The following is a 27,021-nucleotide window of genomic DNA, read 5'->3' as shown; positions in this document are numbered from 1 at the left end:
AAGTCAAACTATCTCTCTATCTATTCTATCTATTTATAATTGTAATAACAAAAGTCAACCAATAAATTTAGTATTACAAAGTTTAAAATACGAACAGTTCATGCATTTATACGTTAAAGAAATGCGCATATTTCATATTAACAATACACACACATATGTATAACAAATTTCAAGATAAAAATATCCCATTTAACATAGGCTTACGAAGTTTCAAATATAAATGTTCATGTACGTGTAAAGGAAATGTTGATAGCTAACCATAAGAATATATATATATATATATATATATATATATATATATATATATATATATATATATATAGGAAATGTTTATATTCTGTGTCGTCTGTATACGTAAGTACAATTAAAACATGAGTACAATTATAACATATTAGAAATCATCATTCAATATCCGACAGCTTACTGAATGAGTCCTATATAAATACCTACATTCCAATACATACATATATATCTACTGGAATGCAAATGCGTACATGAATACACTGCTCATAAGAAAGGTCGTAACCAGTACAAAGTTCATATTGGGCAAATCATAGAGGGGTGGCGGATGAGGTGTCGACAAGCTGACTAAAACCGATATCAAGTTTTCTAAACGTTAGAAGTTTGCAGAATAGGCTCGATCACAGCCAACATCTCTCTACAGAGTTGCTTCGTTTGGATCACTTTGTCCATTTTATAGAATTCTGACGGAATTTCACCGGCCCTCAACATGTCTGGATACCTTGTTGCCAAGTGCCCTTTCCTACCTAACGTATCCTCCAGATCCCTGGCCAGTCGATATAAGGTTTTGTTGTCAAGTCTGCCTGCTATTTCTTCCAAATAATGGCTTGATCTGGCGCTGTCGTTAGCATTTTTGGCGAGCAATGCAGCTTTTAATGCCTTTTCCGCAGCCTGTAAAATGAGGAATAACTTTTCAAGATTATGGCTTCAGCCTAGTAACAGTACAAACAAAAATCATAGGAATTAAATAAGAATATGAAATATTCCATAGTATTTTTGTTATGATCACTGGTATCGCGAAGACAAATGGATACTCATAAGCTAGTTTCCTAAAGTAATTTTAAACTCGGTGACTTCATCATAGCTCATTTACATGGCGCTTTGAGTGTAACACGAAGATTCTTTACATTATAAGCCCAATATCAGAGAAAGAAACATACCAATTTTTTCAGTAATCGAAATTCAAAACTTTAAATTAAACTTTTGATCTAAATTTAAAATATAGCATACCAATAGTCGTTTCCCTGTATTCTTTTCGCTTCAATCTTAAATCATTTCACTCGCTCATGAACCCCAATGTCGTCGTGTAAGTGAAACTTTCTTGAGTACGGTCAAGCATCGGTCAAGTGGTGATATTTATTTATTTATTTATTTATCTGACTGGTGTTTTACTCTGTAATGTTTCAGTTATACGACGACGGTAAGTATTATAATGTGAGGGGAAGCCGGGCAGAACCCGATCAAAACACACGATCATCCGCAGGTTGCTGAAGACCTTCCAGGTAGGACCGGAGAGGACGCCACCAAGTGACCATAGGAGGCCTCACTGGCTATCCGAATATATTGACCTTTGCAAAAAGTGAACTTCTAAACTTAAGAGTCCAGAAATTTGTCTTCATATACCACCGCTTTAAATACGTGGGATCTCCTTTCCTCTACCCATCTACTTGACCGCCTTTATGTAATATACTTCTGAGTGTGACATGAAACACCATACAAAATAAATACAAAATAAATAAGTAAACACAGAAAAAAGTTAGGGGCCTCACCTGCAAACATTTAAAGCACGCCCAGGCAGGCGATGGAGGGTGACCATTCTCGTCATTTCCGACGGCTTTAAAGTCGGCCTGTGCCTGACGGAGCCAGCGGCGACCTTCTGACGGCTGAGGATTAGGGTGTAACCAGAGTTCATCAGCCCTAGTCAACTCTCCATGCTCCTTCCAGTACGCCCTCCCCCTGGCTGAAATACTTTCGTACATGTCACAACGCCCAGACACACCTGCTTGTGGATTCAATATGTCATCATGAGTATTGGTATCATCCTTATCAACACGGTTATCAACATCATCATCAAACACTTTCTCTTTGCTCTCAAATTGTTTTACCAAGTCATGTATATATTCAGTGACTTTGGTTCGGAAGTCTTTGAGTTCAGAATTTGCATCGGGGTACCACTTAAGAAGGAGCCTCTTCAAGACTTTATTCCTCACTGTCTTATTTATCTCCCATGCCTCCTTAAGAATCTGGTAAATTTCGGTTTCTACCTCTTGTAAGGACTTGCTCTCTTGCTTTCTGTCAGCACCTGCAGAGGTAGTACTTCCGATGGAAATTGCTGCTTCCTCTGAGCAGACGGGTGATCTCGTGTGAAACGCATAGAGGTCAGTAGTAGGTACAGTGAGGGTGTCACCGATGTCTATCTTGTAGTCTTTTTTCCAACTGTCTGCTCGCTTCCCAACTTCCTCCAGAACAGTCGCATAGCGGTAAACAGCATCGCCATCTTCTCCGGACAGCACTGGGTCACTACATTCATACGCGACGCATTGACCGGGTGTTAGCGTGAGGAAACTTTGATCCAGCGAGCCATGGAGAGAGACTGGAATGTAGTTCCCTGGAGATGACATGGCTGAAGCTCCTCCAAGCTGCTCATCTGTCCAGTCTTCACAGATTCGCTGCTCATTTAGATAGTCTGAGATTGGTTGTCGTCCGTGTGCCAATGATAAGAGTTGGTGTATATGCAGTATTACTTCGTTAGGTACATTTGGCATTTTACTACAGAGACTTAGGCATATTTCATGCAAACTCTTGCTAGCATCCTCAAGGATTCCTTCCTTCAAAATAATATGCAACTCGTCCATATCCCCAGTTTCCACGACTTCGCAGTGTCGCGAAAGTGAGTAGCTTTCTGTACCGGGAACAATGTTACCTTGGTGCACCAGACATGTTATAACTTGTGGTAAACAAAATATCCTCACTGATGAAATAAGTCTTTGTATCTTATCAATGATCGAGCGGCTTTCTATATTGCTGTCATTAGGTGCAAAGTGGTTAATCAACTTGACAACTCCCCTTTGAACTTCGGGCGAGGACACCATAGCTTTCAACGCCTGACATCTAGTCTCCGACTGTCGATACAGTGACTCACAGGAATGCGTCAACTTTTCCTCCACCAAATTTGACAGAAGCTGTGGTTTGTGGCTGTCAGGAAGCCTTTCCCAAAATTTCATCTTGTCAAAGTTTGGTTCATCTGCATCCTGATCATTAAAATCTACCAAATATACAAAGTCAAGTACGTCTCTTGCTTTTGTCTTGAGGACTGGGTTATCGGAAATCACCACTTCGCTAGAATTCCAGATGACAGTTGAATCCCCTTTCTGGGCAGGTAGATAGAGTAGATCGGTCGGAACATAGTCATTTTTCGTGATCAGACCCTCATATAAACCTCTGGTGGCCATACGTGCCGCCTCTGCCTCGCCAGGTTTAAGATCTCCGTCTTGATAACTTTCTCTTATCTGAGCGAGAACTTTTTCGTAATGTTGTGGAGACGGAGATTCGGAAACGCCAATGGACTGCAGCAATTCTAGGAAAGGTCCAAGGGTTTTAGGGAGAGCGAAAAGGTATGGAACAATCTGTTTTTGTGATTTCAGCTCCACAACAACTTGCTGAGGCTTGACAAAACATTGGTGGTCTTGAATCACTACGCACGGTGAGTGACGAAGTCGTTCTCTGAGGTCCTCACTTAAATTTTCACTTTGAAGGAATTTAAACGTTTCACGGACGATTTTAAACAGCTTGTCCGTAACGAATTCTAGTCCATCCTGTTGCAGTTGTTCCATCCTTTTCAGGATATTCTGCAGATTTTGAACAACATCCTGTGGTGTTGGAGAAGACTTAATACCTAGAATTTTTAAATTTGTACATATCTTGTCGAAGGAATAACTAAGCACGTCAGATGTTGTAAATACCAGGTCTTGATATTCTGGCAAAATTGACCCGTTGAAACAAATCATCGGCTCATACCTCTTAAGTGATACAAACGCCTGAAGCTCCTCAGCGATAGGACAGGACACAAGAAACTTAATGTCTCGAATTCTTTCCAATAGCCTCTCATCACATTCTTGTTCCTTGTACAAATTTTCTATCAAATGTTGGGATTGTCCAGCAATCTTTGTCAGGTTACCGCTGCAGCGTCCGTTTGCCTCTAATTGCTTAGCCAACCCCACGAACTTGTCACAAGTCACCGTGTTTGTAAGGCCAGCCATAATTAACATATCTCGCCATTCTTCACACCAAAATGTCTCAGGTACAAAATAGCCCTCACTCAGCATAACCTTAAATAGATGATGTTCCCGATCATAAAAACTAGAGGCTTTTTCTAGTTTCATGTTTCTTGGGATGAACGGTAGCTTTTGGAGAGCTTGGCGAAATTTGGACTTGGGATCACGTTTGGTTATGGGAACTAGCCTATCTCGAACGAACTCCAAATGAACGATCCTTGCCTCCTCGTCGAGGAGTTCAAATAATGGGAAAAGGTACCTGCTGTAGAAATCCACATCCTGGTAGATGTGAAGTTCCAAATATTTGTACAAGTGCGCGAGGCTCTTGTTTTCTTTTAACAACACCAATGATTCCTTCTTAGACCATGTCAACATTCCCACGGAGGGTATTGAGTCTGGTAAGACTATGGCCCGAGCGTCTTCTACCTTGACAGCATGATTGTTAACTGTCACATAAAAAGGCAGTCGTTTTAACATGACTTTGTTCCCTGGGATCTTACTCAACTGGTCTATCTGCTTTTTTTTTGAGAAATAACCCAGAATGTCCTCACACTGGTCATTTGTAAGGGAAGTGACATGAACAGTATCGCGTGAAGACTCTAAAGCTTTGGTTAAGCCAATCAGAACCTTTCCTGGATCACTGCAAGAAACTAAAAGCCTTGATGGCAGCTCCTTGTTCTCATCGAATGGGACGTAAAAATAAACTCCCATTTCACGAAGATGATCTTCAATTACCCAGCCGTTGCTTGTGAATATCTGTTCGGCAAAACTGATGGGTAAAAGGTAAGAGCTGTTTACACCACGGTAAGTGGTTGTGACGGGTATCAGAGACCACATCAAAATGTCTTGTAGGTGCTCTAAAATTTGATCTGCGGTGAGTTTATGTGGACTTTTCTTCTTTTCAACTTTCGCAACTTGTTCCGTCAAAAACTCCCAGACTGACTTCAACCAAGTCTTATTAATGAACTCGACTGGTTGATTACAGCCAAATACTGTTTGAGGTAGCTCTATGGGCAGGCATCTGGCGTAATCTGCAATCTGGAGCGGCCGAACTTGACCATACCGTACAATTGGATAGTCGAAATTTGAGGAAAGAATTTTTTCCACATTCCAGTTAAGAAAGCAAGATTGTGAATGAGGAAGAATATCATGGTGCTTTGATTCAAACACTTTCTGCGACTCTCTGAAAACCCGCAGATTTCCGTCATAAGTCAGAAGCAGCGGTAGCCCTTCGAGAGAATGCTTCAGTTGCCTGGAGCGATGGCAGTACGACAACAGCTCATGTAAGTTGTTTTCGTTGTTGATTAATGACGTTCGCAATGGACATGGTACGTTGCCCACTTTACAATGGGAGGAGTCAGAGGCTGTATGCAAGAAACTAACAACTGCGTCCGGATGTACCTCTTTAACATTGACTTTTGCTTCGTAAAAGTTTTCATAAACATCCAAAGGTGTTTCAGTGATGTTGAAGTGAAGTTTTTTTAGCAGTGCTGTCAACCTTGCAACCTTAGCCAGCTTATTATTTTCATGGTGAGGGAATTGGCGACTTAGTGTATTAAAGAAACCGTGTTCACTCTCTTTTCCATTCACTGGAAGCCATTTTTGTACAGAAACCAACTTTCCCTCAGGTGACTGATTTTCATCTGTTATCAACAACACTCGGCTGGCACAATGGCTAAGACTTTGGTAAAAGGCTTGACAGACTTGCTTCCAGTAATCATCACTGGCCTTTTTGATAGAAGGGAATAAGGCGTGGTATGTTTGAACAGCAACGCTATTGGCCGTGCTGGGCGTCTTACTGAACAGCATTTCTCTCATATCTAACAACCCGGAAGCATACAGTGGTGCCAGGAGATGCCCGATCACAGTTTTGTTCCATTCAGTGTTAACATCTGAGACAGGTGAATGATATAGACTGCTTCTATGTTCGTAATCCAATACGAAGTCTGCCTCAAGTTGTACAGGTAGTCCCGTAGGTATTGGAAGGGGAAGACCACGAAATGCTTTACAGACACGGCCCTCTGGCTGTGTCAGTGGAAATGCTACCCCTCCGGTTGGCAGCAGGTTGACTTTTTTCTGACTGTATGCTTTCTTCACCACATCCGGGGTTTCTTTCGGGTTTTCAAATCCAATTTGTTGCTTAACAAACCAGCTTTCTCTTCCAGTGTGATCATTTAAATCCACAATGTATTGCACCTTTGTTATGTCAATGTTTTCAAGCGATTTTTCCGACTGTATTAATTCTTTGCGCTTTGAGAGGTACATTTGTTTTTTTAAAAAACTTTCTAAACTCAGTTGAGCTTTGACTTCATACTGAGTTTCCAATTCACCATTCCCATTTACGTTGATTATTTTGATAGTGTTTACGCTTTCAGTAAACAAAAGGGCTTCCTTTGCGCCGTTCTGAAATACTTCGAGTAGTTTCTCTAATTCTTCAACTGTCATTTCTTCAGGTTTAATCAATGATTGTTGTGCGCTCTTCCCGTTTCGTAATGGCAGTCTAAAAAGAGTTCCGACCTGGTTTTGATTCAAAACACTTTCGGGGTAACAAGCAACCGAATCCGGGAATCGCTCACCAAGCACATCCAAATCGGTCCATCTCTTGCCAGACTGGCCGGGTCGTAAGTTCGGTAAATAACTACCACTTGGGTCCAGAGCGCATAATGTTTGCTTGGTTGGAGACTTGATCAGAAAAGATGGGGCATCTGTTAGATGATACACCACATTGAAACCAACTCCAAATTTTCCAGTTTTTAAAGGGTCATTTGTCTTGCTTCCCTTCCCCAACCTTTGAATTCCTTTAAGATCTTCATCGGTAAAGTCAGCATTATTGTACACACATAAGGCGGGACCATGAAGTTCCTTCCACGCTTCAGAAAACGCCTTGTCACTTTTGTGGAACCTCCAGTCTTTAATAAACTGTATTTCCGTAGCCCCTGCGTCATCAGCGTTTTGTAATAATTCTGTCAATAGCGTGAAATCACAAGGGTAAGCCTGTAAAATTCCATTCAATCTACTTGTCAGTTCTTCTTTTTGGCCAAAGAGCTCTTCAATCCCGTCAGCATTCTGATACAAACACCAGTTTTGTTTGCCCTTTACACCCAATCGTTTGGCCGTTTCTACTGATACACTGTCGTGAACATAGTTCAATTCAGCCAATTCCTCAATCCACGAAGAATCATCGAAGCACAACATCTCTGTGGGACGCAGCGTTCCTGTTTGATCTGGCAACATCATACTGCCAGTCTCATTCACCTGCCCATGTTCACCGTTTACCGAGTCGAGTAGTAATGTAATCATGTTGTGTAAAAGACGCATTGATCTTGCGTCCAGCCTTTTTTCTCTGTGATCTTCATAGAACTTTTGGAGATAATGCAGTAAGTCAGAACTGCTGAAGTGTTTCTTGATACCAAATAAACTCATTGTATTCGGATAACGTCGACTATAACCATCGCTCAGCTTGAACAAGTATGGAGAACAGTCGATATCACACTCACAGGCAACAGACTGTGGTGAAATGTGGCGAGTGTCGACAAACACACAGTCTAGCTGCCTGAGTTTTTCCATCCAGTGATGGGTTACATCAGATTCCCTGATGTGATCTTCCAAATAGGAATACAGTCTTTCATACATTTGTTTTAAACAGGTCATTTCGTCCGGGCGAAGAACAGATGTCTCAATTCGTTTTAAACAAAACAAATGGTCAACAACATCAACTGGTTTGAGTTCAACTGATACTCCTAATTTTTTCAGAACGGTCTCTGAAAACTCTTCAAGGCCATCAGATACCAGTATCAGACACCGAGAGCCTACTAGGTCTCTATGCCTCCCATCGCAGACATATCGAGGGCGCTGGAATGGTAATTCACTATCTGCTTTCCATTCAAGACTGGAAGGCCATTGTTCAGGTCGTTGAAGAACAGGCAGAAAATGTGTTTCGGCTAGGTCGTTCGTATCATCTGCAGTGAGCTTCAAATCATCCACTGTTTCCATCCTGCGCAGAACATGCATCAGGAGCACAAACTTCTCGACAGCTTCCTCCGAGTGGGACTTGCTCAGCTTTGCAATAAATCGCGCTCTTCCCAGGATTTCCTTTGAGGGCAGACAGTTCTTCAGCATACCCAATTTTTCCAGAGTAGCCAGTGTCTGTTTATCATGGAATGCCTCACAATTTTGTGACGGGAATCGTCCCTCAGAAGAATTATACAGGCGGGCTATTTGATCCGCTGGATGTATGAGATCAACCGGCCGGCGCAGGGTACCTTTATGATCAGAGCATGGTACAAATGGAATGTCTTTCGCCAATTTCCACACTGATTGATCAGAATCAGTGAAATTCTTGATGACATACTTCATGAAGCGACACACCTCGTCATCAGTGTATGCGCTGTGCTGACTAAGCATCGTTTCTATGACTTTCAACACCAATTCCCTGTGACTGAGCTGTTGAACTCTAAGCATCGAACCGAGACGTGATTCATCTGAGTTGTTGTAGACAATCAGCCTCCTTGGAAAGGTAACCGGGAAGACATCTTTGATCTGTTCATACTCTTCCGGAACTGACGTATTTAAGTCTTGAACAGAAACATGGCTGACTTCCTTACTTTGGTCAACAGTTTTGAACAAGGGAAGGGAGATGAGCATGCTGTGTTCGGCTTGTGTAAGATCTCTACGACAGGTCGACAAGAACGACACGAAAGCTGATCTGAGCTTTTCAGTTAGCGCTGGGGTACGTTTGCCGAGGTTGTTCGCTCTTGCTGTGGTAAGGGCTTTCAAAACTGAACTCGATGTAGGCTCAAGAATAAATACCCCCACAACACCTGGGTGGTTCAACATCTCTCCTACAGCATTCCTTATCACCTGAACACCCATACTGACGAGAACCGCCTCAACCTCATCCGACAAAACCACACCATTCCACTCTTTTAGCACCTTTAATGAAGGACGTTTAAGCTGATCAAGGACTGTTGAGACGGGTAATAGGGTCAGCCCTTCAAACAGGGATAAGTTGCATGGAAATTCCGAGCACAGCATACTCCAGACGTTGGTTACCCAGCGCACAATGTCTTTTCCTGATAGTGTTTTAGTCTTCCAACTCACTTGTTCCAGTAGCTTTGGCATATCGCCTCTCTTGACAGGTCTCAACTGGGTTCTACCTATAACAAATTCATGTAAAGTTCAAATGCATGTATTTATTTTATTTCTTTGATTGTTGTTTAACGCCACGCACAGAAATTCTTCACTTAGATATGTTTTATTATTATTATTATTATTATTGTTATTACTAAAGCAACATGAATACCCAAAGAAAATCCCTAACCTTAGGCAAATAACTTACAAATTTTACGCCATATTGGGGCACAACAAATGTGCTTTTAAGAATGTTTACGTATTTTATCTCTCACATATCCGCTATTATCGTGGGAAAGTTCGGAGAAAATGCAGCGAATATACCAACTGACGTAAACTGATAAGTTTCCACATTTCACCAGTTACGTGTGACCCTTTGAAAGATATCCCACTGACGTTTTTTTTTTTTTTTTGGTCTTCCTCTCCATGCTGCAGTATTGCATTAATTTATAATACTTATTATACAGAAAACTGTATAATCATGCTTTGCAAATTTTCTTACCTGATTTGCATACATTCTTCAGCTTTAGGCTCAGATTCGGGAATTGAGCTGAAATATCGGCGAGAAATTGGCCTTCTAAACCGGGGAACAAACATCTCTCGAATACTTTCGTAGGACAGAATAGCGGTTGAGCAATTTCCTGCGTGGAAACAAAACCATAATCAACATTGTATGTCCTGCACAATGTTCCCATGTTACTGTTTATTATACGTCACAGTGATGACATCATAGTATTTGAATAGTTTTACATCAACGACGTCTAATGTAAGACTAGTGTAATTATCTTCAGTGCATTTTACTTACCTAATTTTGCTTAACGCATGGTGTTGGGGGATGTGTTAATTTGCCACTGTTCAAGTGTTTTCATGACCAATTAGAATGAAATCTTCACTTAGGTAAACGGGTGAAGGACCGTATTTCACCTGATACGTTCATTTGCCAGTTTATCAAACTCTCCTTGACGCTCTAGTTTTAATCTACATATCCCACAGTCTTTACACCTGAGAGCTTCAGTTTTTACACGTGTGAAGAAGTGAAAATATTTTCGGTCTACCTGACAGCTTGGAGAGTATTGGCCCTCATTTAAATTTATTTATTTGATTGGTGTTTTACGCCGTACTCAAGGATATTTCACTTACAAGATGGCGGCCGGGAACATGGTGGGAGTAAACCGGGGAGAGCCCGGGGCACACTCATGGCCATTCAAATGTTGGTGGCAGGCTTTCCTCGAAGCCAGTTTGAGCTGGACTTGAACTCACAGTGATCGTAGCATCATTTCAGTTATAGTATAGCTCAAACCAGATGTTGTCACATTTTTGCGACTTACTAATCACAGTGCTGTGTATGAAACGCTAAACATGACCCCAGACTTAGCTACAATATATTGACACTAAATCGATCCGTGCTTGACAATCTTGAGTAACAAGAAGCCTCACTCTGGAATGTTTCAATCATACTGTCAGGTTCAGTTAGTGCAGGTACCTCACGAAAAATTCACATCTGAATCAGTCAGGCGTTGATTCAGGGCTTTTACATTTAAAGTCTTTTGGTTGGGATTAGAATTTTTCTTTGACGGCGGCTATGCTTCTGGTCGGATGAAGCAGGATGAGCAACCGCCATTCGCCAGATAAGTCACTAAGAATATTATCCGAGCTAATGAGAGCTACATTTGAAATAGTTTTTTTTAGAACCGTTTGACTTGATCCACTATGGCATTTCAGCCGGATCACCCAGTTACAAAGCTAAAGCAATCGCCACTTAGCAATAACACGTGCTTGAAACACAGATCTTACCAATGTCACAGTCTAAGAGCTGAAGCACTAAGCGCTTAGCAATAACACTTGCTTGAAACACAGATCTTACTTCACAGTTAAACACAGATCTTAGTCACAGTCTAAGAGCGGAATCACTAACCACTTACATTAACACTTGCTTGAAACACAGACCCTGCCAATGTCACAGTCTCAGAGCTGAAGCACAAACCACTTAGCATTCACATATTTAAGACAAACCTTGTATGCCAATGCCTCAGTTACCAAGGTTAAGCACGTAATGACCCAGGAGCCTCTCGCCAATGCGGTCGCTGTGATTTCAAGTCCAACTCATGCTGGCTTCCTCTCCGGCCATATGTAGGAAGGTCTGTCAGCAACCTGCGGATGCTCGTGGGTTTTCCCCGGGCTCTGCCCGGTTTCCTCCCACCAAAATGCTGGCCGCCGTAGTATAAGTGAAATATTCTTGAGGACGGCGTAAAGCACCAATCGGCCAAGTACGGCTAACCAACTGAGCCTAGGAGGCCCCCGGGAAGCACTCACCACTTTGCACTTACACCACTTACCCTTTTAAAACAAACCTTGTATGTTAATGCCCCAGTTACAAAGGGGAAGCACTCATCACTTAGCACTTACACCACTTACCTTTTTAAGACAAACCTTGCATGTCAATATCCCAGTTACACAGGGAAAGCACTCATTACTTAGCTCTCAAACCATTTATCCTTTTAAGACAAACCTTGCATGTCAATATCCCAGTTACACAGGGAAAGCACTCACCATTTAGCATTTACACCACTTACCCTTTTACGACAAACCTTGCATGTTAATGTCACAGTTACAAAGGGGAAGCACTCTTCACTTAGCACTTACACCATTTACCTTTTTAAGACAAACCTTGCAAGTCAATATCCCAGTTACACAGGGAAAGCACTCACCACTTAGATTTTACACCACTTACCCTTTTACGACAAACCTTCCATGTTAATGTCACAGTTACAAAGGGGAAGCACTCTTCACTTAGCACTTGCATCGCTTACCTTTTTAAGCCAAACCTTGCATGTTAATGTCACAGTTACAAAGGGGAAGCACTCTTCACTTAGCACTTACACCATTTACCTTTTTAAGACAAACCTTGCATGTCAATGTCCGAGTTACAAAGAGGAAGCACGCATCACTTAGCACTTACATCCCTTTCTTTTTAAGACAAATCTTGCATGTCAATATCCCAGGTATAAAGGGGAAGCACGCATCACTTAGGACTTACACCAGTTATTTTTTTAAGACAGACCTTGTACTTCAATGTGGCAGTTACAAAGGGGAAGCGCTCATCACTAAGACCATTGACATGCTTCACTGGCACTTACCCAGGTTAGACCAATTACCAGTATCATATTATAATATTTGACAGTGTGGCCAGTACGGAAATGTTATTGTTGACCTGTGTGACTAGGGTTATTATTGACCTATATGACTAGGGTTATTGTTGACCTGTGTGACTAGGATTATTGTTGACCTATGTGACTAGGGTTATTATTGACCTATGTGACTAGGGTTATTATTGACATATATGACTAAGGTTATTATTGACCTATGTGACTAGGATTATTGTTGACCTGTGTGACTATGGTTATTGTTGACCTATGTGACTAGGATTATTGTTGACCTATGTGACTAGGGTTATTATTGACATATATGACTAGGGTTATTATTGACCTATGTGACTATGATTATTGTTGACCTGTGTGACTATGATTATTGTTGACCTATGTGACTAGGGTTATTGTTGACCTATGTGACTACGGTTATTGTTGACCTGTGTGACTAGGATTATTGTTGACCTATGTGACTAGGGTTATTGTTGACCTATGTGACTAGGGTTATTATTGACATATATGACTAAGGTTATTATTGACCTATGTGACTAGGATTATTGTTGACCTGTGTGACTATGATTATTGTTGACCTATGTGACTAGGGTTATTATTGACCTATGTGACTAGGGTTATTATTGACATATATGACTAGGGTTATTATTGACCTATGTGACTATGATTATTGTTGACCTGTGTGACTATGATTATTGTTGACCTATGTGACTAGGGTTATTGTTGACCTGTGTGACTAGGGTTATTATTGACCTATATGACTATGATTATTGTTGACCTATGTGACTAGGGTTATTGTTGACCTATGTGACTAGGGTTATTGTTGACTAATGTGACTAGGGTTATTATTGACCTATATGACTATTGTTATTATTGACCTATGTGACTAGGGTTATTGACATATATGACTAGGGTTATTATTGACATATATGACTAGGGTTATTATTGACCTATGTGACTAGGGTTATTATTGACCTATGTGACTAGGGTTATTGTTGACCTATGTGACTAGGGATATTATTGACCTATGTGACTAGGGTTATTGTTGACCTGTGTGACTAGGGTTACCTAGCCAAAAACTATATCTGAGAAGCACAATACTTACTTCATTCTGGAATGCTGCAAACTTTTCATCTGATAGTGGAAGAAGTTCTATTCCATGCAATTGAGAAAAGTTCTGCTCCGCAGGAATATCCTCCATGATGAAGTCGAGGAGGTGCAACTTGACAGACCGAGGTTCTCGCTTGTAGGCGGAGGTCTTCTTCAGTAACTCTCTTACCAACTCAGGCGTGACGAGTTTCATCCGGCCGTCAGCCAAACTCTGGACCGTGTCGATCACCCTCGCTGGAATACAACACACTGTCGTTCCTAGACGACGTAGACTATCCTGGACTTCCACGGGGATATTTGAGGGCGTTTGATCCTTACAAAAGGCTGCTTCACTGACCGTTACCCACCTGCCACTATTCCGTTCTGAAAAAAAGCAAGCTGTCTGAAGTACGAGCTTCCAGAATTCCTTAAGCACAATCGTCCATATGCCGTTCACAGACGTAACTGAAGGAAACGCTTCGTAAACTGCCCGCACCGACTCCTCAGTGTTGCTCTCGGCCTTCGACGTCTCAATCAGCTTTGTGATCAGATCGCAGTAAGCCCTAGGAATAGCTCTTGTCAACAGGTCCTTGTTCCATCTAGATGATCCGTCTCCCCGTGTATCACAGCAGTGTTGCTCTTCATCGGCGGTGGGCCATTTTAGATGGTGCCGGTTAGCGCTGAGAGCGAAGAACCCATTGATTTGAACTGGAAGCCCTGTGTTGTTGGTGTTTACAAGAGGCAGAGGCAAAAAGCAGTACACGTGACCTTGTAAAGCCTTTTCCATCAGTCCCATCCTCATAATGACTTCTCTTGACGTCTTTGGAACAGCAACAATAGCGACGCCTACAAATGGCGGAGACTCCATGATAGGATCAAGAGACAGGGGAATTTCCTTTCCACCTAAACAGAGTGACGCTACTGTCCAGCTCAGGGAAAATGAGAGCGTAGTTAAATGATCCGTCACCTGATAGGAAACAGTGCTTGTCCGTCTGTATCCGGTTTTTGCGAAGAAAACATCCTCCTCCAGGCCGGTTTTTCGGTCTCTGCGCTCCTTAGCACTTTTTTCCATTAGACAAGCACTGAAGGACAACTCCGGAGAATCACCACATGCCACTTTGGATCTCCAAATTTCCACAGAATCCAAACTACGCAGGAACACAAGAATCAGCATCATTTCAGTTCTGAAACTTTCCAGGAGGTGGCAAATTTTCTCATCATCATACAACCCACGAGAGAGTTCCGATGGAGATTTCCGTAACGGGAATCGGAAAACCGTTCCATCGAAGCCATCTTTGGTGTTGGTGTCAAAGATCGTGGAACTGAGAACTCTTTCAAATGATCGCCACATGCACTGAACCGTTCGCTTGTTCTTTGAGAGTAGGTGGAGAGTACAAGATTTGCCTTCTGGCTTACTCGGATCAAGGAGGAGGAGAGTGTCACCACTGACAACGCTGGGGAAATCTGCAAGTGTATTAATTTATCTGATCTATCAAATTTATTTAGTATTTTTATGTACTGATTGATTGTGTGTATATATTGATTCATTCGTTATTTATTTATTTTACTTATTTATTTATTTGATTTAACGAAGATCGTCAAATTTTGGTGGAAAAATCATGACGTGAATAATCCCTCCAAAACGCAAATCCCAAAGTTGAAAGATTTCTTTAATGATACAATATCTAACATTCATGACACAGACAATGTGTTGTAAGTAAACTGTTTGTGTATACTCAGGTGACTTCGATTAACATTGCAGTGGATTTACAAAAATTTTCTACGTTGCCAATTCCTATTGCAGCGTTGGCATGGTCATATGCTTCTCCCTGTTGAAACAACACGGTTGCCCAAATATTAAGCATTTTTAGGTTGTTACAGAAAAAATCGGGTATTTTTCTCAAGATGTAAAAGTTATAAGCTTTTCGCTAATCCCACCCCCAGCATTGTACGATAAGTGAATGTTTAAAATAACAAACAAACATGAAAACTGCCAGCATATTTAAATGAGGCGGTAAACTTCATCTGTAACAAACATGACTGATAACCCGCGTAAAAGAAGGACCTACTGCTCGCTCGTGATAGGATCGGCCTAAAACAGGTGTATGAAAGAGCTCGACAGGTTGCCCAGCAAGTCTAGAGTTGTAATTGGTGGTCAGTTTGAACGGCGGAGTACACTGAAGAAAGTAAAGGGTCTCACGAAGCACGATCTCGCTTAGTTAGAGCTTCAACAGTTAGTGTTGAGCTTGCCACTTAGCAGATTACTTTGTGGACAACCGCGTTCGTCCTTAAAACTTCTGTAGTAGCATCTTTAGCCAAGCTTCCTCTATTTATTGCAAGCCTGTTATTGTACAATAGGTATATCTTCGGTGCAATACCTGGATGGAGCAATGTCTATTGAGCAGGAAATATAGTAAGATCATAGTGTCTGTTTCTGTCACCCACACGTACCTCGCTGGACATGCTTGTATCGACCGGAACTTTCCGAACGCTGCGCATATGCTTCGGGCCCTCCCGGCTGAATATTAATGAGTCAAAATAGCCCGCCCTCTTTCTGAAAAAATTCGAATACCGGCAGGAGTTCTCCGGGCTCCTACAAGCTACATACTCAGTGAATATTATTACTTCAACGTGAGTGACTTCGCTAAGACGTCGCAAGCAGAATTTGTTTAAAAATCCAAGTTTGGGTGACCATGTCACTGTAGCTTATCGTCTATAGTCAGCTGACTATGAAATCAATGCCAGCCAATTCACCACAAATGCTTTCCGTGCGTGACACGTAGCGCAATAAGCTCTACATACCGATATGTTAACGTTAACATTGGTGTTAAGAAAGTGCGGTTAGAATACTTTTACAAATTAACAAATGCTCCAAAATCTAACAAAAAGCTTGTTTTTCGCGACGAAGGCTGCATTGATTCAGCAATAAATGAAATAATAACGATACCTGTTATATGGAAATGATAACGATACCTGTTATATGGAAATGATAACGATACCTGTTATACTGAAATGATAACAATACCTGTTATACTGAAATGATAACATGGAAATAATAACAATACCTATTATATGGAAATGATAACCATACCTGTTATACTGAAATGATAACCATACCTGTTATACTGAAATGATAACATGGAAATAATAACGATACTTGTTATATGGAAATTATAAGTGTACCTGTAATATGAAATACGGATTTAAATCCCAGTCCGTAGCGACCAATTTTCATCGGGTCATCTTTTTTCACACTTTTACGTAGCATCTTAATTCCTTTCCAATCCGCGTCGGTAAATTTCGCATCATTGTAGACGTAGATCGCTGGACCCTGAGTCAAGAACGGACCGGAAATTATACAAGCAAATACTGCATCCAGTATTATAAACTTCTGAGAGATAATGTTTGTGACTGGCATTTCTGTGGGATAAGACTCACGATGTAAGGTCTGCTTTGAAATTATTAATTTACTTGATTGGTGTTTTACGCCGTACACCCAAGAATATTTCACTTACACCACAGTGGCCAGCATTATGGTGAGGGGAAACCGGGAAGAGCCCGGGGAAAACTCACGACTATCCGCAAGTTGCTGGAGGACCAGATATGACTTGATATATTTGGGTAAGCGACAGATCCTGATAAGAAATCGTTGACACTCAAGAACATTTGACTTATTGAAGACAAAAAAATTCTTCAATCATCCCTGTGAAAATAGGATAATCCGTTGAACGGACTGATATAGTCCAAAACATGACCAGTTGTTAATTAAAGTTCAAACCACAGTAGGGGCCTCCGTGGCTCAGTCGGTTAGCGCGCTAGCGCAGCGTAGTGACCCAGAAGCCTCTCACCAATGCGGTCGCTGTGAGTTCAAGACCAGCTCATGCTGGCTTCCTCTACCGCCGTACGTGGGAAGGTCTGCCAGCAACCTGCGGATGGTCGTGGGTTTCCGCCGGGCTCTGCCCGGTTTCCACCCACCATAATGCTGGCCGCCGTCGTATAAGTGAAATATTCTTGAGTACGGCGTAAAACACCAATCAAAAAAAAAAAAAAAAAAAAAAATCAAACCACAGTTGATTAAAATCGGGGCCAGCAGTTCGGGATAAGGTTGAGGCTTGCATTAATGCCAAGGTACTGACGAATGGTCAAATGAACAGACGGACATACTTCAAAAGTTTAACATTTGTTAAAGCCATTTTTATTAAACTCAATCAAACCCAATTTTATTAAATTCCGACTATTAACTCTGAAGATGTCAAACGGACAAAATTACTTTCCGGCTAAAATTGCTACAAATATATTATGCACAGTTTAACAATCACAAAATGTCTCAATTCTTAAAGCCGAGGTCATGAAGTGCTAAGACAAATTTTATGAAGATCTGTCCATTTGTTCTGAAGAGATCGCTTGGAAACGGTTAATGTGAACGACCTCGGACGTTACCAGTGGGAAATTTCGTCAGAGTCTTGTCCATAGACGCTGGTTTGTCCCAGTCACTCTTGTATCTTTCACTCATAACACTGTCCGCCTTGATTTAATTATAACTGGAATTCTTCAGTATGACGGTAAACAATAGTCTAATCTAGGCGTCAAAACATACTGACATTCCTGCACCAGCCCTCAACCAAATTAGACGTCCCAGATAAAAGATCGCTGGGTCAAGTCCCAAAACAACGTTCCACAGAAACCACCAAAGAACTAAGGAAGCATGTATATAGTACGGAATTAAGGCGGATTCATGCAAAGAGAAGCGGTCAACAGTTTTCCATGATGTTGGAAAGAGGCAAAGAATGTTCTAGGCGAATGGATGAAATTAGTATTCAAATCGTGTACTAGCGATTTATTTGTTAGCACGCCACAATATCTCTACGCGCCCGTCAACATGACCGTAGATCGCCACGTACACAAAACGGGTGTCCACATTGAATTATCTCATTAAATTACATGTACACAAATATTGCAATTTAAGAGATCTATCACACCATAGCTTACCGTATTTAGAAAGAGGATGAAATAGGAAATATTTGTTGCAAAGATTTGCAACAAAATCTAACCTGGAAATGAGGACTAGAGTTTCCTGTGACGTCAACACTGGGTCCAGTAGCGTCGTAAATGATCTTAACTTTGGTTGCCCCCGCATCTTCGGCATTCTGAATTAGCTCCTGAAAAACACATACAATAATTAATCACTGTTGAATTAAAGGCGTACAGGTATTGCCATAGTTGTTCATTATTCCCAAGGAAGGGCACGCCATGCACATGTAATGACGGTAATCTTGCTTTTCAACGAGATGCACTGAAAACGGTATGATTGTAATGTACCTTCTCCAAAAGATACACTGGAAACGTTATGATTATAATCACTCTTCTCAATAAGACACATTGAAAACGCCATGATTGCAATCATTTTTTACCAAACGGACGCATTGGAATTGTCGTGTACTTACTTCTTAGATTGAAAAATACAGAAATTATAATCCTCTTTCTAATAAAAGAATACAGGAAATGTTACGATTATAATTAGACCCCAATAAAGACATCCGAAAATTGCTACGATGTGCAGTCATTCTTCTGAAAAGGACATTGGGCCTACATTATTACACGAACCGTCGTGACTGAATGTCTAACACCACACCTTTAAGTTAATTACACGATGGTGGAGGAAAACTTGGGGTTAACTACCGTCGGCTGGTGCCAATCAAACCTTCTCACTCGAGAAGCTCTGAAGGTCCGAATAACTGTGGTTAAATTCACTTTGTTGAAAAAGATATACGTAACAGTCATGGTCGTCTTTTTACATTTATATACAAAACCTGCGATCAAATCAAAGCAGAAAATTTCCATGACTAACTTGCCCATTTTTCCTGATTCCGAGAGTTCTAGTGAGTTTAGAAATGTGTTTTGAGGTTTGCTTGAAACATAGGATGATATTTTCTACTGGAAAATTGTAAGTTTCAGCACCAAAATTAATATTTTTGTGACATTTATTTCCCTCTAAAAATGCATATTTGTTAGGCGAGATTGTAGTCCATTTATGGGATGTATTTTTGGAAACACTGTTTCACATACTACCATATATCCAAGTCTTTATTGCCCATTCGTACATGTAAGAATTGGTACCTTGAATATTTGACCGTTGTCAGGATATTCCTCCAAGACAGTCCTTAAGTCCTCCACCAGGGAGGGTCGTTCTATCCCGCACACCTCCCCCTCAGAGTCCGAATTGTCCATGTCGGGTTCACACCTCAAAACTGCAAAGCAAGGAACTTGAATTATATCAAAGTGCCAAATACCACAAGTATAATTTGCATTTACTGCATTTTGGCAGTTATTCATATATTTTTGTAGTTACGTCTTTTGTCAAACTGAGATGCTAAAACCTTAAACCTATTAACTTTTATAGAGTGAGCTATACAAAAGTTAGATGATTGTAATAATCAAAACATAGTACGGTAACTCCGACGAAACTGGATCGTGGTTATTACATTATAAAATATTACAGTACGTGAGAAGGCCTGCTAACAACCTGCGGATGGTCGTGGGTTTCCCCCGGGTTCTGACAGGTTTCCTCCCACCATAATGCTGTCCGCCGTCGTATAAGTGAAATATTCATGAGCACGGCGTAAAACACCTATCAAATAAATAAATAAATAAAATATGACATCATCGAGAAAGGTCTCCGTGACTAGTTCAGGACAATAACTAAGGAGCCCCTCACGTTTGCGATCGGTGTGAGTTCAAGTCCTGTGGGAATATCAATTAGCAATCAGCGGATGATCGTGGATTTCCACCTTAACCCTAGTCGCCCTGGTATAAATGAACTATTCTTGAGCACGGCGTAAAACACCAATCAAATAAATAATCAAATATATCATAGAGATTAAAATCAGAGCGACGGCGACAGTGTGATAATTGGCAAATGGTCACACGTAACCGGTGAAATATGGCATCTTGTCAATTTAACTGTCAAGGTTTTGACACTTACGACTGCACAGTTAGCAAGTCCCAATAGCGTCATACTTGGCTGCCAAGTTCGTTGAAGGAAAAAGACACTTGCATCTTCTGGACATGGTAACTTCCGGGTACCACGTGATAAACTAGAAATAAAAAAAAACATCCATCTTATTTCCAGCGTAGGACAACAAAACACCAACTTTCATTAAACTTCCTAAGTTTTTTTTTCCTCAGGCAAAAGTATATGGCTTAAGCTACATAACACTATACTTGTTTGACTTAAATTTTGTCGAGAAACACTCCATGTAGGACTTGAGACAAAAAACGGCCGACATAGGCAATTTACTGAACTTAGACGGTGTTATGACCTAGGAGCCTCTCGCTAATCCGGTCGTCGTGAGTTCAAGTCCAGCTCGTGCTGGCTTCCTCCCCGGCTGTATGTGGCAAGGCCTTCCAGCAACCTGCGGATGGCCGTGCATTGCCTCGTACGACTATGCTGGCCGCCGTCATATAAGTGAAATATTCCTTAGAAGGGCGAAAAAAAAACACTCAAATAAATAAATAACAACTTGGAAATTGTTAGTGAAACCGGGCAATGACACGATTTTGCCAGATCGCGGTGCACGTGTATAAAGGTTAATGTTTGCCAAACGCCAGAACCACAGGAGCACAAGAACCACGGGAAGTCACAGGAACAGAGGGTTATGAAATCTCTATTTACGCTAAAAACGACAGCCACTATACGGCAATGCGAAGAAAGGCACAGAAAAAGAATGTCATTAAAGTCGTATTTAGGTTAAACCACTCCCGGAAAACCACACCAAGTCACAAGCAAACGACGTTATTAAAGCCGTATTTCCACTAGGTACGACAACCATCCCCAAATAACTATACAAAGTCACAGGTAAAGAATTTTATTAAAGCCGTATTTCCTCTATAGGTACGACAACCACTCCCGATAAACCACACCAAGTCACAGGTAAAGAACGTTATTAAAGCCGTATTTCCTCTATAGGTACGACAACCACTCCAGGTAAACCTCACAACGTCACAGGTAAAGAGGGTTATTAAAGCCGTATTTCCTCTACAGGTACGACAACCACTCCAGGCAAACCTCACAACGTCCCAGATAAAGAACGTTATTAAAGCCGTATTTCCACTGGGTACGACAACCACTCCCGGTAAACCACACCCGGTAAAACACACCAAGTTACAGGTAAAGAACGTTATTAAAGCCGTATTTCCTCTATAGGTACGACAACCACTCCCGGTAAACCACACCAAGTCACAGGTAAAGAACGTTATTAAAGCCGTATTTCCTCTATAGGTACGACAACCACTCCCGATAAACCACACCAAGTCAAGGTAAAGAATGTTATTAAAACCGCATTTCCTCTATAGGTACGACAACCAGTCCCGGTGAACCACACAAAGTCACAGGTAAACAACGTTATTATTATTTCCTCTATAGGTACAACCTTGAGGACAATCCAGCTTTATTTTGTAAATCATAAAATTGATTCACAGAGAAAGTCAGCCTTTCACAGTTGCAAAGAAATCGCAAACCATTCAAAATGAATAGGGGGTTTCGAGTTCGAACTCTTTTATCGCGAAAGATAAAAAAAAGTCATACTATAGAGCAGGACTGTTTTTACCTTTAACGGCAAAAGAGTTCAAACTCAAAACTTCTCTATTCAGACGGGGAAAATCCGATGAAGGGCATTTGTGAAAACTGGTTAAAACTACTTGGCATAAAGCCACTATCTGTAAAAGGCAGCTTAGAGAGAGAACCTGTATATCAGGCGATTCTTTTTTATTTTGTCAAAGCGGGCAAAACTTCAATAAAAAAGAATGTAAACCGTAAACACTGGGCTAAAATAGAAACAGAAAATCTTATCCTGTGCGCAGCGTAGTGACGTTGGAATCTCTCACCAATGCGGTCACTGTGAGTACAAGTCCAGCTGATACTGACTTCCTCTCCGGTCGTACGTGTGAGGTCTTACAGCAACCTGCGGATGGTCCTGCGTTGCCTCCCACGATAATGCTGGCCGCCGTCGTATAAGTCAAATATTCTTGAGTACGGGGTAAAACTCCAGTCAAATAAATACATAATCCAGAAACAATTGTATTCGTTTTTAATTCTCTTCACTGGGTGGAGCATGGCTCAGTGGTAAAGTGTTCGACTCCCAATCGCTGGCACACGAAGTACGGGTTCCATACTGGTCTTGAACAAGGAATTTCTAGTTTCAAACGATGCCTGTCTTCTTTGGTTTTTATGGCAATAAATAATCGATGATTTGCACAAGCAGTCTTACCTTTGTTTTCGACCACTTTTCTTCCACCATTATGCATGATGAATGTGAAAAAAGTGGATCAGTCGGAAACTCCTGTTAGCTCAATCCATAAACGCAAATACCATCGTATCTCTATATCTCTTTTTGACGTTCATAGTTTTTAATCAGCCACTCAATTCCCGCATCAGATAAGTATGTTCAAAAAGGCAATTCAAGAATAGTCAAGTACTCCCGGAAGGTCTGTCAGCAACCTGCGGATGGTCGTGGGCTCTGCCCGGTTTCCTCCCACCACAATGCTGGCCGCCGTTGTATAAGTGAAATATTTTGATTATGGCGTAAAACACCAATCAAATAAATAAATAAAAAGCTAAACGGTCTCTTTTTTCTTTTCTTTTCTTTTTTCTTTTAAACCTTTGCAAATGTTTTTTTGTGAAAATCTTTCTGCTTCTTGATTGAAACCATTATTAGCAATTTTCACCAAAAAATACTCTCTTGTGAATCTGTCCAAGTGGTTCCCGAAAGGTTTTAAGTTGTGAAGTGTATGACAGTAATCACAATGTTGAAAAAATCACTGCAACGATATGCCGGACACATCGGTTCACCGGGATCGCTTCAGCCTCGTCATTGTTTTCACAGTCCATATTTAAGGGAGATAACCTGGTCAACAGGCGCATGCTGCATCGGCTGCAGGATGCGTGAAAATAAACTTCTCGCACGCGACCGTTGCTGTCAAATGAAAACCGCAGTATTTTGTCTGATGCGGAATAAAAAATAAATACGCATATAGGGCGTAAATATTGAAAACGCATAGCACACGTGTTTTGTTCTCTCCATACGCATAGAAAACGTACCAAATTCTTACTTACGTCACATATACGTCATATATACGTCATATATACGGGATGTGACATGGTAAAGAATCATGTGGCATATATGTGAACTCGCATATTTCATGTGGCACGCTTGATTAAAACTTTCAGTCTGTTTACAGACGAAATGCATTTAACATTATTTATTTATTTATTTAATTAGTAGGGTTTTTATGCCGTACTAAAGAATATTTTCACTTAAAAGTGGAGAGCTCGGGGGGTACCCAGGACCATCCACAGGTTGCCGGGAGACCTTCGACTTGAACTCACAGCGACCGCATTGGTAAAAGGCTCAAGGTTCAATATGACATCCCCTCCCCACCCCCCGACCACCACCACCAACTCCTTAACCCATAGAGATCTATAGGCAAAAGATATCTATGGGCACCTAACTGTATATATCAACGATGAGATTAGGTCACAGTGTTGATCACGCCATGGCTGTTAGATAACCTCATTTTCTTTATTAAGGATTCCTTCGTTGTCATATGACAAACGGCATAAAATTGTTAAGTGCGTCGTTAAAACTCCAAGCATTCACTCGCTAGCTCATTTTCTCGAATGAGTTCAAGCGGCCTGCTTATTTCTGAAAGTTTCATGATACAAATTTGTGTGCAGAAGTGCCCCTTCCTTTCCCAGCCAGAGATTGATTATAATATAACAGAATGATTGTAATAGATTAACAGAATATTACGTTGAATATGACAGGACATTATCCTCTAATAACAGAATAATTTTAGCATCTCTCAGACAACAAATTTTCTGTTAAAACTAACATTTATTTATTTCTTTGATTGGTGTTTTACGCCGTACTCAAGAATATTTTTACGGACCAAAGTGGTTTCAGTGCTTGGAGCTCGTCTGTACGAGCGGGTTCAAACCGACCTTCGGCAGGGAAGTTTTCCCGTTCTCACAGCATGTTAGGCCTTGATTAAGACAATCGGCTGACGACGCCTGTGTGGCTGTGTGCACAGTCTACCTCGTTTTCCACCAAAGTATGGTGTGCATATCCCTACGTCACGGGTTGGAACGTTCATCAATAACGTTTCCAAACACTGTGCTTTAACCCCTTTCCTTCCAAATCTGACCGCTACATTGTTTTTAGATTGCTTTTTGTGTTTTTGTTAAGGTAATAAAGAAAGAGAGATTTATAAGAAATTATTAAATTCTTTCACTCGATCGAACAAAATAGCATAGGAATGTTTCCCTTCTCATTACAGACAACATGCGTACAGGGCACAGCACAGTAAATAAATAAATCTACAGCTTAATTTTATATATATATATATATATATATATATATATATATATATATATATATATATATATATATATATATATATATATATATATATATATAGTGTCTCCTGTCTTACCTGAAAGTGTAGAGAGATTTCTCCTTGGGTCGGAGACGGTTGTCAGTCTGACTTGGCTAATCGCCGTCGCCCTTTATATTGACCGCCGTGGTGACGAGTTTTTCGAAGACGAAATCGAAAGTAAACGGGCTCTGAATACCGCATGTGTTAACAAAACAGGGGGCGGATCACTGTTTGTTTAACCTATCCCGCCCTAAACTAGATATATCAGTATTGGCTTCCTGCCAATAGATAATTCTTTTGGAGATACCTGTGGTATATACCCTCGTCAAACGTCGACTGGAAAAGTCCTTGCACAGAATAATCAAAATTGCTTTCGTGTGTTCAAATACAGATATGGCCTTCACTCAGGCGCTTCACGTAGTGTTTTGCTCAGGAATATTACTGACTGGCTTAATACCATCCATATTGTGAGTGGCTGAATCCTTCGATATTTCTGAAACAAAACTTTTATGAAAAAAGGCCTTATGCCACGACACGGAGCAGATGTCATAGTGCAACTTTACACAAAGAACTTTATTAAGTAACTCCCAAGTTTTCACAAGGTTTTACAAGGCAGCTCCAAACTGGACCAGATAGTCGTTGTGTGCAAGCAACGGGCTCACCTGTACATGATCTGGTCCAAATGGAAGCTGCCTTGCACGAGGAACGGTAGCGACTTCCCCTTCAGAGCATGAGGAGGCGGCAGGCGGTATGAGGAGAAGGGTTCAGGCTGTCATCCAGGCTCACGGTGGATACACCCAATGTTGACGTAAGGCTTGGACACAGGGTACTATTACTTTTGACCCGAGGCACATTTTACATTGTAGATTGGATATCTTTCATCATCCGCCCATCGTACCAGTTCAGGACACAGGGTGCTATTACTTTTCATCTGAGGCACATTTTACATTGTAGATTGGATATTTTTCCTCATCCGTCCATCGTAAAGGTTCTGGACACAGGGTGCTATTACCTTTCATGTGGGGCACATTTTACATTGTAGATTGGATATTTTTCCTCATCCGTCCATCGTAAAGGTTCTGGACACAGGGTGCTATTACCTTTCATGTGGGGCACATTTTACAGTGTAGATTGGATATTTTTCCTCATCCGTCCATCGTAAAGGTTCTGGACACAGGGTGCTATTACCTTTCATGTGGGGCACATTTTACAGTGTAGATTGGATATCTTTCCTCATCCATCCATCGTATCAGTTCTGGACACACGGTGCTATTACCCTTCATCTGAGGCACCACTTCATACGTACATTTTTACTCATTGTTAAAATAAATGATTACAATTGTGTCCGCCTAACATTTGTAAGATGTTCCAGTTAACCGTTACAATCAGTACAATTACTCACGTGGCTCACGGCCAGTCTCACAGGTGGTTCTATTGTATTTCTGTTGCTTTGGGAGCCTTTAAATCAGTTTTTGTGACCATTGATGTCGTTAGTTCGAAGCCGAAATAGACGAAATGCATTTGACAACATTTATTTCTTCTTTTAAAGCAATATGTATGTCTTTTACGCCGTACTCAAGAATATTTCCACTTACATGAGGAGAGCTGGAAGGAAATCCACGACCATCCGCAGGTTACCAGGAGACAATCACACGTACGATCAGAAAGGAAGCCAGAACGAGCTGGACTTGAACTCACAGCGACCGCATTGTTGAAAGGCTCCTGGGTGGTCGTGCTCTCTGAACCCCCCCCCCCCCCCACCCACCCCCACCCCCCCCCCCCCACGCCCCTTTCCCCAAAATAAACATATTTCACTTTCACGGACTAACCAGGCAAAATCTATGACCATCCGCAGGTTGCCGGCAGAGTTGAAATTAACAGACAATTTTTTTGGAGTAATTGGAAGCGGACCAAAG

The 27,021-nt window shown here is 41.2% G+C and overlaps 1 protein-coding gene across 1 annotated transcript; it reads right to left on the bottom strand.

Annotated features, from left to right (window-relative positions):
• Positions 1-344: 344 nt before the first annotated feature.
• On the bottom strand, positions 345-25,193 carry LOC135463466 (sacsin-like). Its single transcript, XM_064740724.1, has 8 exons — positions 25,163-25,193; positions 20,655-20,766; positions 19,790-19,920; positions 18,724-18,831; positions 16,856-17,003; positions 13,634-15,136; positions 1,791-9,451; positions 345-912 (listed from the first exon to the last, which is right to left on the bottom strand). Exons 3-8 carry the CDS (start codon positions 19,898-19,900, stop codon positions 610-612), a joined length of 9,834 nt encoding a protein of 3,277 aa, XP_064596794.1. The 5' UTR covers positions 19,901-19,920; positions 20,655-20,766; positions 25,163-25,193; the 3' UTR covers positions 345-609.
• Between the last annotated feature and the right edge of the window lie 1,828 nt (positions 25,194-27,021).

The sequence above is a fragment of the Liolophura sinensis genome, chromosome 3 (assembly GCF_032854445.1).
Source record: "Liolophura sinensis isolate JHLJ2023 chromosome 3, CUHK_Ljap_v2, whole genome shotgun sequence".
In the NCBI taxonomy this organism is placed as follows: Eukaryota; Metazoa; Mollusca; class Polyplacophora; order Chitonida; family Chitonidae; genus Liolophura; species Liolophura sinensis.
Note: the sequence above shows the minus strand (reverse complement) of the source record. Positions and strands in the feature narration are given on the sequence as shown.